Raw genomic sequence first — 12,211 nt, 5'->3', positions numbered from 1 at the left:
AACTGACAGAAGAGTCAGACAGCGAGGAGGTTGGGGAGGAACATCGGCCAGTCCTGGAGTCTGGGGAAGGCTTGGACTAGGGCTCTGCGTCGAAGACAGAGAGGGGGCCAGGGCTATCTGGGAGTTGTGTGCTGCCTCCAGAACCTCCAGAATCAGACAGCAGCGAGGCAGAGGAACAGGCTCTCTCTTTTCCAGGTGTGCACATGTGCATAGCTGCCAGAGGCAAGAACAGTTAAGACAGAAAGGATGACTCGGGAGTAAGGTTTAGAGGTGATTGGCCTCTCCCATAGGACATAAAGGAGCAGCAAAGGCACATAGCAATAGCAATAGCAATAGCAGTTAGACTTATATACCGCTTCATAGGGCTTTCAGCCCTCTCTAAGCGGTTTACAGAGTCAGCATATCGCCCCCAACAATCTGGGTCCTCATTTCACCCACCTCGGAAGGATGGAAGGCTGAGTCAACCTTGAGCCGGTGAGATTAGAACCGCCGAACTGCAGATAACAGTCAGCTGAAGTGGCCTGCAGTACTGCACCCTAACCACTGCGCCACCTCGGCTCACATGAGCCTTTGCAAGAAGCAACTTGGTTCATGCTGGTTAGTTTACCTTCTGAAGCTCTGTTTTGACTCTTTGCTCCGTGTGGCCTTGCCAAGCTAATTGCCAATTAAGTCTTTGGCAGTGCTTCAAGGAAGATAAAGGTGGGTGCTTATCAGCCTTATCCCAAAGGAATTTGGCAGCCTACTGTAGAATTCTTTTCAACTATTTGGGACTCATTGTGGGCTGTGAATGAACATAATTCACAGCCTTTGAAATAAAAAGAGGGTTTTTAGGACCAAGTGTGTGTTTTTTACTGTATCAGGAAGCCTAGGTCAGAACAACCGCAGTTACTTTCACTTTCCCCCAAGCATTCCCATTCCCATCCACTCTCCCCAGAGTTCATGGCATACTGTCAACTGCCTGGTATCAAAGTACACTAGCACATGTACTGTGGCAGTTGACATCCTCAATATTGGCTTGGAGGCAAAAGTTGGGCCAGATACTTGTTGCTCCTATTCTACCAGCTCTCATGTTTGTATAGCTTTAGTGTGACAAAACACACCAACCAGATTTTTGTAGATTATGCATTGATTAAAAGACGGGATTAGACACAGATGACATCCCTAAAAAATGGGAATGAACCACAAGCTCCTTGTCAGGCACTGGCAACTTGCAAATCCCAGTGGCGTATACACCATCTCACTTCCACATTTGAGCATCCTGCCATTTTAAGATTTACTTAAGATTTACTTCATTTTAAGATGGCAAATTGAAGTAAATTAAAAGAGAGTTTAAGAACTCCAGTCACCACAAATTCCAGAAATTTTGCGTGCAAATTACTACATTTCACACGTAGTATAAGCATATTCCTAATATGCTGTTTCTGGTTATTTGAAGACTGTCTAGCAAATAATTCTTTGTGTTCCTTTGTAGGTGCAAGGTGCAGAGGTCAAATGAGGCTAAATATTCCAAATCAAAATGGCCATAACCATGAATCACATGTGAGTCTCCTTTTCTGAAGTAATTCAAAGAACTAAGAAAGATGATGAAGAGTAACTTAAGACAATGGTCTCCAACCTTGGCAACTTTAAGACCTGTGGACCTCAACTCCAAGAGTGCAATGCGCTCTACATGGGGCAGCCCTTGAAGAGCATTCGAAGACTTCATCTGGTCCAGAATGCAGCCACGCGAGCGATTGTGGGTGCACCCCGGTACACCCATGTCACACCTATCCTCCGCGAGCTGCACTGGCTGCCTATTGGTCTTCGGATACACTTCAAGGTGCTAGTCGTCACTTATAAAGCCCTTCATGGTATTGGACCTGGGTACTTGAGAGACCGCCTGCTGCCAATTACTTCCAATAGACCCATTAGATCCCACAGATTAGGCCTCCTCCGAATTCCATCTACCGGCCAATGCCGTTTGGCTACTACCCGGAGGAGGGCCTTCTCTGTGGCTGCTCTGGCCCTCTGGAACGAGCTCCCTGTGGAGATTCGGACTATCACCACCCTTCAGGCTTTCTGCAAAGCCCTTAAAACCTGGCTGTTCCGACAGGCCTGGGGCTGATGAGTTTCCCGCCCCCGCTCGAATTGTGTGGTTGTTGACTTTTTTTAAATTGTTGTAGTTGCTTGTCTGTTGTCTTTTTTCCATGTTTGTATTCCCCCCCTCCCTTACTTTGGTTTGTGAGCCGCCCTGAGTCCCTCTGGGAATAGGGCGGCATAGAAATGCAGTAAATCAAATCAAATCAAATCATATCAAGAGTTCAACTCTGGGAGTTGAAGTCCACAAGTCTTAAAGTTGCCAAGGTTGGAGACCACTGACTTAAGACATTAAACCAACAAGCCTCCATCTAGCTCCTAATAGTAGTAATGGTGTTTTTCCACTACTAATGCTTCTTTGTGATTTTTGTCTTTACATTGCTCAGATGTTCTTTCTAATCCTTGAAGTAAGGTGTGAGACCCACTTGGTAGAGATGTCCATCTGTGCAGAGACATCTATTGGAGGGTCAAAAAGTTGAAATTGTGGCCATGACCATGCTATAAAAATAACATGGGTCCCCATGGACACCCCGAAACTGTAATACCCTTCTTTTTGTCAAGAAGAGAATGGGTTCTGTCAGACATTGAGAAAATTTAGAACTGCATACTATACCTTACTATTCTTGTATTTATTTATTCATTTATTGGGGCACTGAATTTGTTTTTTTAGCTTTGTCACCCATTTTGTTCAACGATGTGACTTGCCATAGTTATTGTTTTGTATTTTGTTTCTCATTTACTTACTTACAAAATAGAGACATTCATTTCGGACATTTTGTCTCTGTTGGGAGAGTTCTTAAAATCATTCCTGAATATAAACCAGTACTTGTTTCAATAAACTGTTCCAGTCTGTGGAGATTCTTGTTGTTTATTTACTTTCCTCACCACAAATGACAAATTAATTTGATTGAAAAGGGAAGAAGTGGTTGGTTGAACATCATGGGTTCAGGCCAATAAACACATGTGTAGAAAACCAATGAAATGGATGGGAATGAAGTATAATTGTTAAATGTTTTTCATTTCCTCTCAATTCAGAGCCACTACTTATTTGATAATGTTTGATTGCATCAGGACCAGTGGTGGGTTTCAAAAATTGTTTGAACCTACTCTGTGGGTGTGGCCTCCTTTGTGGGAGTGGCTTGCCACCCACGTGATCAGATGGGAGTGGCTTGCCGCCCATGTGACCGGATATGAAGATGCCGACGGCACTTGTCAGAACCACCTTAAATGACCTCACACACAGCACTGGCATGCATAAGAATAGGATGTAAACTTGTTTTTTAAAAGGCATCTTTGGTTTGCGTTAAAACAACTTCAACACACGCAATGTTCTGATTGCACCACAAACGCAGTAGTCATCCTTCCCTTTCACAGAGGCACTGAGTTTTATAAATAGGAGCATGATAGTGTAGAATAATCATATCCAAGGACCAGTGGTGGGTTTCAAATTTTTTTGGAACCTCTTCTGTAGGTGTGGCCTGCTTTCCGGGTCCACTGGTGGAACCTCTTCTAACCGGTTCGGTAGATTTGACGAACTGGTTCTACTGAATAGGTGCGAACTGGTAGGAACCCACCTCTGATCAGGACCGATCTTCTTTATTACAAAGATCAAAGATCAAATTCAATCCATATACAGTATGCTCCTTTTGCTGAAGAGTTCTTTAGATATGATATGAAACTTCACCGTTTGGGAACAAAATAGTATATCCTAATCCTAATTTAAAAAGTGGCATTTACTTTACAGAATTTGCATGGTGAATATTGGAAGTCACTTCTGTGTACTTCTTTCTTTCTGTTTTTCTTTTTTTTCCTTTTCTTCGATTTCTTCTTTCTTCTTCCTGATTTTCTATTACTTTGTGTTATCTTTAATTTTCTGGTTTAAAAGTTTTAATAAAAAAATTAAATATTAAAAAAGGAAGCAAAGCTTGGCGGTGTGGATATGGATCATTTGTTTTTTATTTTTTTCCTTTTAGGTCCAGATGATAATCAAGTATCCAGGTACATACAAAATTAAAACCGAATCATTGTACTATATGCTTGCATGTGCTTGCTTTTATACTTGGGCTGTGTTGGACTATAGCAGTGGTTCCCAAACTTGGCAACTTTAAGACTTGTGGACTTCAACTCCCAGAATTCCTCAGCCAGCAAAGACTTGTGGACTTCAACTCCCAGAATTCCTCAGCCAGCAAAGACTTGTGGACTTCAACTCCCAGAATTCCTCAGCCAGCAAAGACTTGTGGACTTCAACTCCCAGAATTCCTCAGCCAGCAAAGACTTGTGGACTTCAACTCCCAGAATTCCTCAGCCAGCAAAGACTTGTGGACTTCAACTCCCAGAATTCCTCAGCCAGCAAAGACTTGTGGACTTCAACTCCCAGAATTCCTCAGCCAGCAAAGACTTGTGGACTTCAACTCCCAGAATTCCTCAGCCAGCAAAGACTTGTGGACTTCAACTCCCAGAATTCCTCAGCCAGCAAAGACTTGTGGACTTCAACTCCCAGAATTCCTCAGCCAGCAAAGACTTGTGGACTTCAACTCCCAGAATTCCTCAGCCAGCAAAGACTTGTGGACTTCAACTCCCAGAATTCCTCAGCCAGCAAAGACTTGTGGACTTCAACTCCCAGAATTCTGGGAGTTGAAGTCCACAAGTCTTAAAGTTGCCAAGTTTGGGAACCACTGGACTATAGTAATGGCTCAGTTATGTCATTCTACCACTAAGATTTGTTCTGTAATGGATGGTCTTTCATTAATCCAGAATGTGGTGATGAGGTTGTTCATCCCCTTTGCCTTGTCTAGAGATCTAGTAATGCTTTGCTGGCATTTCACGAGCCTTTTGATTTTTGCAATCCAAGTATGCTATCCTGATAGAGGCAAATTACTCCAGTATTGAATTGGTTTCCAGTTTCTTTCTAAGTCCAATTCACAAATGGCTTGTAATGATCTTCTAATTTGAATGATCTCAATGAAGAAGTCTTAGAGAAGTGATTGGGAATTTCCAAAACAAAGAAAGAAGTTTCACAGAAACTCCTTTCCAATGTAACTTACTTTATGCTTGTAGCCTTGCACAATTCTATTTATTAAACATATAGGAATACTGTTATCTAAGCCTTTGCTATAAATGTTCTGTTATTCAGTTGTTTCGGATTCCTCCTTAGCTGATAAATATTATTTCAAGAATATTTCTGCCAGGAACTGCTGTGAATTCTTGTAAGCTCAAGCTTTGGCCATTAGTGACAATATCTAGTTACTGTCTTTTTTTGCCCATTTTGAAAACTCCTTTTGGATCTCCTCTAATCGCCTTTGCATTCGGTTTTTGCGAAATATTTAAGCTTTGGTTTTGTAGCTTTATTAACCATTTTCTCCAGCATTAGCTTTGTTGTTGTTACTGTTGTTCTTTTCTCATGGCCTAGTTTCAACAGCCAGTGGTGGGTTTCAAAAATTGTTTGAAATTACTCTGTGGGTGTGGCCTCCTTTGTGGGAGTGGCTTGCCACCCATGTGACCGGATGGGAGTGGCTTGCCACCCATGTGGCTGGATATGAAGATGCCGACGACACTTGTCAGAACCACCTTAAATTACCTCTCACACAGCACTGGCATGCATAAGAATAGGATGCAAACTTGTTTTTTGAAAGGCATCTTTGGTTTGCGTTAAAGCAACTTCAACACACGCAATGTTCTGATTGCACCACAAACGCAGTAGTCATCCTTACCTTTCACAGAGGCACTGAGTTTTATAAATAGGAGCATGATAGTGTAGAATAATCATATCCAAGGACCAGTGGTGGGTTTCAAAAAAGTTTGGAAGCTCTTCTGTAGGTGTGGCCTGCTTTCTGGGTCCACTGGTGGAACCTCTTCTAACCGGTTCGGTAGGTTTGACAAACCGGTTCTACCGAATAGGTGCGAACTGGCAGGAACCCACCTCTGGTTACATTTGTGAAAATCATGGCCTTAGCAATACATTCCTTCTCCCCTGCCCCAAACTTGGTTGTTAGGGTGATGTCTTTTCACGTTGTTGTCATTTTGATGTCTATGGATCGACCCTTAAAATTGATTGAAGACAAACAATTGAAGACAATAATTGATTATTATAATTGCATCCATTTTTTTTTCTTATTTTCCTTTGCAGATATTAACCTGAAGCCTTTCATTCCTGAAATTGTATGTGATATGGAAGTGAACCAAGTTAAAAGGCTTGTTCGGAAATTGGGTATTAGTACGCCTCAGATTGATGGGATCATCTATGATAATTTGTACGATTCTTCTGAACAAAAAATAAAATTACTGGAACATTGGCACCAAACGCACGGGCTAAAAGGTTCTTGTCAGACTTTAATCACCAGTCTGAGAGTACTTAAATTTAATGATGCGGCTGATAAAGTTAATCAAATAATTGAGGGAGCGTGCAGCCATCCAGAAGATTAAAAGAGGTAATCTTTAAAACTCTCAAGGCTTTTCAGATAAAAATCACAGTTGTGTTAGTTTTAAAGATATATTAAAATGTTTATGCCATCCTTTTCATAATCAAGCAATCTGCAATTCTTATATAATAGGATTGATTCAACAGACGGTTCTCTTGGGAACTCATCTCACATTCCCATTTTTTTCAGCCCTCTATCTGAAAAGAACAACATCTGTTTTGTTTTCCAGATTGGATTGACATGGCATATTTCGGCATGCATAACATCATTAACAGGACTAGTTGATACAGCAATGTTCCTGATAAGCGTCCTTCAAAAATTACACTAATACTACCTCGGGAGTTCTTTGCCAAGTGGATTATCGCTGCTTTACATAAGAACATAAGACATTACACAATTCATGAAGGACTCCTTCGAAGTGTGACGTGGTGTTTGGGCAAACAAAACAAACACCAATTATTATTTTTTTGCTGGATGAACATTGATCACGTTTCAGCAGGTGGCAGCATCTGATTACAGTATCAAGTCTGGGTTCAGAATCTACGTACAAAGATAGAAGATCTCCAATGATATAGACCAGGGGTCTCCATTCTTGGCAACTTTAACAGATTAACAGAGTTGGAAGGGATCTTGTAGGTCATCAAGCTGCTCAAGCAGGAGATCCTACACCGTTTCTGACAAATGGCAATCCAACCTCTTCTTGAAAGTCTCAAGTGATCAAGCTCCCACAACTTCTGATGGCAAATTGTTCCATTGGTTGATTGTTCTCACTGTCAGAAAGTTCTTCCTTATTTCTAGGTTCAATCTCTTCTTGGTCAGTTTCCATCTATTATTCCTTGTCTGGCCTTCAGGTGCTTTGGAAAATAGCTTGACCCCTTCCTCTCTGTGGCAGCCCCTCAAATATTGGAACACTGCTATCATGTCTCCCCTAGCCTTCTCTTCACTAGACTAGCCAGGCCCAGTTCCTCTAACTTTCTTCATATGTTTTAATCTCCAACCCCCTAAGCATCTTGGTTGTTATTCTCTGCACTTTTTCTAGAGTCTCAACATCTTTTTTATGGTGTGGTGACCAAAACTGGATGCATTTAAGCCTAGTGGACTTCAACTCCCAGAATTCTCCAGCCAGCCTTGAAGTCCGTCAGGCTTAAAGTTGCCAAGGTTGGAGACCCTGATGTAAACCATGGTTCTCAATCTTTTCTTCATCACGGAGCCCCTTTAAATAGAGCCGAGGTGGCGCAGTGGTTAAATGCAGCACTGCAGGCTACTTCAGCTGACTGCAGTTCTGCAGTTCGGCGGTTCAAATCTCACCGGCTCAGGGTTGACTCAGCCTTCCATCCTTCCGAGGTGGGTAAAATGAGGACCCGGATTGTTGTTGGGGGCGATATGCTGACTCTGTAAACCGCTTAGAGAGGGCTGAAAGCCCTATGAAGCGGTATATAAGTCTAACTGCTATTGCTATTGCTATAAATAACTTTTGTGGCCACAGACCATGGCCACCGACCCCCAAAACTTAATTCAAGATTTAAATCATAACATTTCCTCAAGCCTTCATAGATCTCCTGAGATGATATCACAAGAAGTCCGCGGACTGCAATTTAAGAAACAGTGATTTGGACTAAACTAGGTGGTTCAAGAAATCCAGCAAAAGGGCAATTGTAAGCTGCCTTTGTACTGTTGCTAAGCATATACTACCTGGTTATATTCATGAAGTCAACAACATTTGAGTTCAACTTGAAAAAGCCCTGCTTACCCCCCTTATAGAATGCTTTCTTTCCAAATGGTACCATTTGTGGAATTATCCATCTACTTCAAGCATTTTAAATATCTGGTTTTAAAAATGAAACTATTCTTTACTTCCAGTTCCTGCTGTTGAAATGTTGATTTTTGTATAGTTTTGTTTGGTGTCGTGGTAGGCTCTGCACGGAGAGAATTCTACACCTGAGTGAGACATTAATAAAAACGAATGAATGTAGAACTGTGATGGTACAATGGTTAGAACACAGTATTGCAGGCTAATTCTGCCAACTGTCAGAAGTTCAATTCTCACCAGCTTAAAGTTGACTCAGCCATGCAAGGAGTCTAAACTCACAATCCTTTTTCACTCCTCTCTCCACTGTAGTTGGAGATTCAACCACACTTTAGCTTACATTTATCCGTGGAAACTAAATTTTGGTGTATATAATATTGGTGTATCTATTTAAATATTTCTCACCGATTGCCAGTGCTTCAGAGTAGGCCAGATAAGAAACCAAAACTATGAGTACTAATGCAATTTTATTGTAAGGTTACAAGAACGGAATACTACAAGTCTGGGTTAAAGTGTCTTAATCGTTTATCAAAATATAAAATGCAGAAATGCAAAAAAATATATTAAAATAATGGGGAAATGGGAGGAAACAGGGAAGAGGAAGCAGTGTAGGATAGAGGGGAAAAGAAAAAAAAAAAGAAATGCTAAGACTTCCAACTAACTTTGTGCAGGAGAATAAGATAATAGCAATAACAATAGCACTTAGACTTATATACAGCTTCACAGTGCTTTACAGTCCTCTCTAAGTGATTTTACAGAGTCAGCCTATTTCCCCCAACAATCTGAGTCCTCATTTTACCAACCTCAGAAGGATGGAAGGCTGAGTCAACTTTGAGCCTGGTAAGATTCGCACTGCCGAATTGCTGGTAATCGGCAGGCAGCAGAAGTAGCCTGCAGTACTGCACTCAAACCACAGCTGCACCATGGGTCTTCTAATAATCGAATATACGTTTATATTATAGGGTGCAGTGGTCGGAATTCAGTATTATAGGCTAATTCTGCCAATTGCCAGCAGTTCAATTCTCATTGGCTCAAGGATGATTCAGCCTTTCATCCTTCCAAAGCCAGTAAAATAAGGATCAAGATTGTTGGGGGCTATATGCTGATTCTATAAAACCACTTAGAGAGGGCTGTAAAGAACTTTGAAGCGGTATATAAGTCTAAGTGCTATTGCTATTGAGTTTGAGTTTGAGTTTATTGATCTTGTATGCCGCCCACTCCCGAAGGACTCCGGGTGGCTTACAATAAACAAGGGAAGGGGATAAATAAACAAAAACAACACTTTAAAATATACAACATTCATAGTTACTGTGGGGCTGGATATTTCACAAGACCCCCGGCCTGCTGGAGCAGCCAGGACTTGGTGGCTTTGCGGAAGGCCGGAAGGGTAGCAAGGGTCCGGATCTCCATGGGGAGGTCGTTCCAAAGGGCTGGAGCTGCAACAGAGAAGGCTCTCCCCCGGGGAGTCGCCAGCCGACATTGGCTGGCAGATGGGATCTGGAGAAGACCTAACCTGTGAGATCTAATGGGTCTATGGGAGGTAATCGGCAGGAGGCGGTCTCTCAGGTACCCAGGTCCGATGCCATGTAGGGCTTTATAGGTGACGACCAGCACCTTGAAGCGGGTCCGGAGACTAATGGGTATCCAGTGCAGCTCGCGGAGGATAGGTGTAACGTGGGTGTACCTGGGTGCACCCACAATCGCTCGCGCGGCTGCGTTCTGGACTAACTGAAATCTTTGAACACTCTTCAAGGGCAGCTACATAGTAGACATTTCTGTAGCTACCAACCTATCTAATCAAGAAAACCCAAAATCAAAGTTTTATTTTTTTCCCCCCAGCTCAAGCACAAAGTCCAAAAGCAGTTTCCAAATGGAAACGAACTTAATTGTATTCTTTTGTTTAACCAAAACAGTCAATAGAATCTTGCAAGTCCCCTTCATCTTTCCAGGGAACTAGAGAGAATCCCTTCCAAGATGCTTCTACTACTTCTGTGGGCTGAGATGTCTCTTGTCTGATTGTTGCCCTGGCTGCAGCTCTCCCTCATCCTGTTTCTCAAGGGTTAGGGTTAGGGTTAATTTTCCCATAGAAAATTATAGAGGATGAAGCATTCATACCAGGGGTGGGTTCAAGTTGCTACTACTGCTGGTTTGCTCAGAGACTCACTGTGTACCCCGCTTGATGCGCACCATAGGTGCATATGCAGTACTAAAATAAATGCTTCTGGCAGGCTTAGTTACTATCTACTCGTCCGAACCAGTCCGAACTGGTAGGAACCCAGTTCTGGTTCCTACACCTTCTTTGATGGTTGTGAGAATGCATTATAAATGTGCACTGATTAAGCCTCTCGTAAAACAGAGTTCTAGTACACTTGATTTTTCTTATGTCTTAGCTTAATGTATCTCTAGCCAACCACAAAATAAAAATACCCTTCTTTACTCTCCACTGCTTGTATTTCCCTTGTGCCGTGAACTACAGCTCGGTGGGTCGTGATAGACACATGGCTTAACCTGAAATAGATTCAGAGCTGTGTGTTGTAATTTCTACATGGAATTTCCCTGGCAAGTAACGGCTCTTAAAATGTTTTGTTTAAAAAAAAAGAGGTTTGATGTATGAGTCATGCCATCTGATCTCACAAGAGCAATTTCAGGTAGAAGATATGAGTTTTCCATACTTAATAAACATTCACAAAGGGGAAAGTGTGGGAATCACATAGAAATTGTTGTCTATCGATGATTCCTTATAAAACTGGAGTAAACCTTCCAATGTGGCGTTACAAAGCTTAGTCTTCAATTCAGTGGTGGGTTCTTCCCAGTGTGGACCAGTTCAGCCGAATTGATAGTGGTTTGGTGGCCTGGGTCGCTGGAGCCGGCAGCAAACCAGACCTGCCATGCCCCTGAACCAAGTCTCACCCCCAAACTGCACCTAAGGTGCTGCCATCTTGTTTTTTGCGCAGAGCATAGGGCCAGCATACCTGCGAGACCGCCTACTGCAGCATACCTCCCAACGGCCGATAAGATCGCACAGAGTGGGCCTGCTTCAGGTGCCGTCAGCCAGGCAATGTAGCCGCTCCGACCCTATGGAATGAACTTCCCTCTGAGATCCGGACCTTACCCACTCTCACGGCCTTCCGAAAGGCTATTAAAACCTGGCTATTCCGGCAGGCCTGGGGCTGTTGACCTCATGACCGAGGTCTAGCCTCGACCAGAGTGGGTGCATGATGTGGTTTTAATCTATTCTCTCTGTTCTTTTTTAATTCTTTATATTTTCTTAAGATTTGTTTCTTTCTGTAAGCCTCCCGGAGTCTTCCGGGATTGGGCGGCCTATAAATCTAATTAAATACAAATTAAATACAAAATAAAAGTTGAGAACTTTCTTTTTCATTCTGTAGTGCAGTTATTTAAATTATAGGAAGGGAGTTTCCAAATGAATTTTTTAAAAGTATTTATTTATTTATTTGTTTATTTATTTATTTATTTATTTATTTATTTATTTATTTATTTATTTATTTATTTATTTATTTATTTATTTATTTATTTATTTATTTATTTATTTATTTATTTATTTATTAGTCTTGTATGCCGCCCACTCCCAGAGGACTGCGGGCGGCTCCCAGAAGACAAGGGAAAGGGGGAAAACGAGACAAAGACAACATATTAAAAACAAAACCAACATTCACAATTTCCGTGGAGGTAGATGCTTCTTTCTGAACCAATTACGCCGGGAGGGTAAGGGTGAATAGTTCAACAAATAGCATTAGACAAAGAACATAATAATTAGTGCTAAAACATCACAGTGATCAATCCTTATTTTCACAAGGAAACATTTCTTAGAACAAAACGAAACATGCTCTGACACTTCCGGTTCTAGGTAAGAAACATAGAAGTCTTCAATGGAAAAAATGATTCACCG

General features: G+C 41.8%; 1 protein-coding gene across 1 annotated transcript in view; it reads left to right on the top strand.

Annotated features, from left to right (window-relative positions):
* The window catches only part of LOC116518794 (tumor necrosis factor receptor superfamily member 6-like), a 31,282-nt gene extending 24,149 nt beyond the window's left edge, over positions 1 to 7,133 (top strand). Inside the window, exons 7-10 of the mRNA XM_032232325.1 lie at positions 1,472 to 1,539; positions 4,050 to 4,074; positions 6,203 to 6,503; positions 6,724 to 7,133. Of these exons, the coding sequence (XP_032088216.1) occupies positions 1,472 to 1,539; positions 4,050 to 4,074; positions 6,203 to 6,498 (389 nt within the window). The 3' untranslated portion in view covers positions 6,499 to 6,503; positions 6,724 to 7,133. The remainder of the gene's footprint in view (positions 1 to 1,471; positions 1,540 to 4,049; positions 4,075 to 6,202; positions 6,504 to 6,723) is intronic.
* Positions 7,134 to 12,211: the final 5,078 nt, after the last annotated feature.

Source organism: Thamnophis elegans, chromosome 15 (assembly GCF_009769535.1).
Source record: "Thamnophis elegans isolate rThaEle1 chromosome 15, rThaEle1.pri, whole genome shotgun sequence".
NCBI classification, from domain to species: Eukaryota; Metazoa; Chordata; class Lepidosauria; order Squamata; family Colubridae; genus Thamnophis; species Thamnophis elegans.
This window is presented reverse-complemented; position numbering and strand designations above follow the sequence as displayed.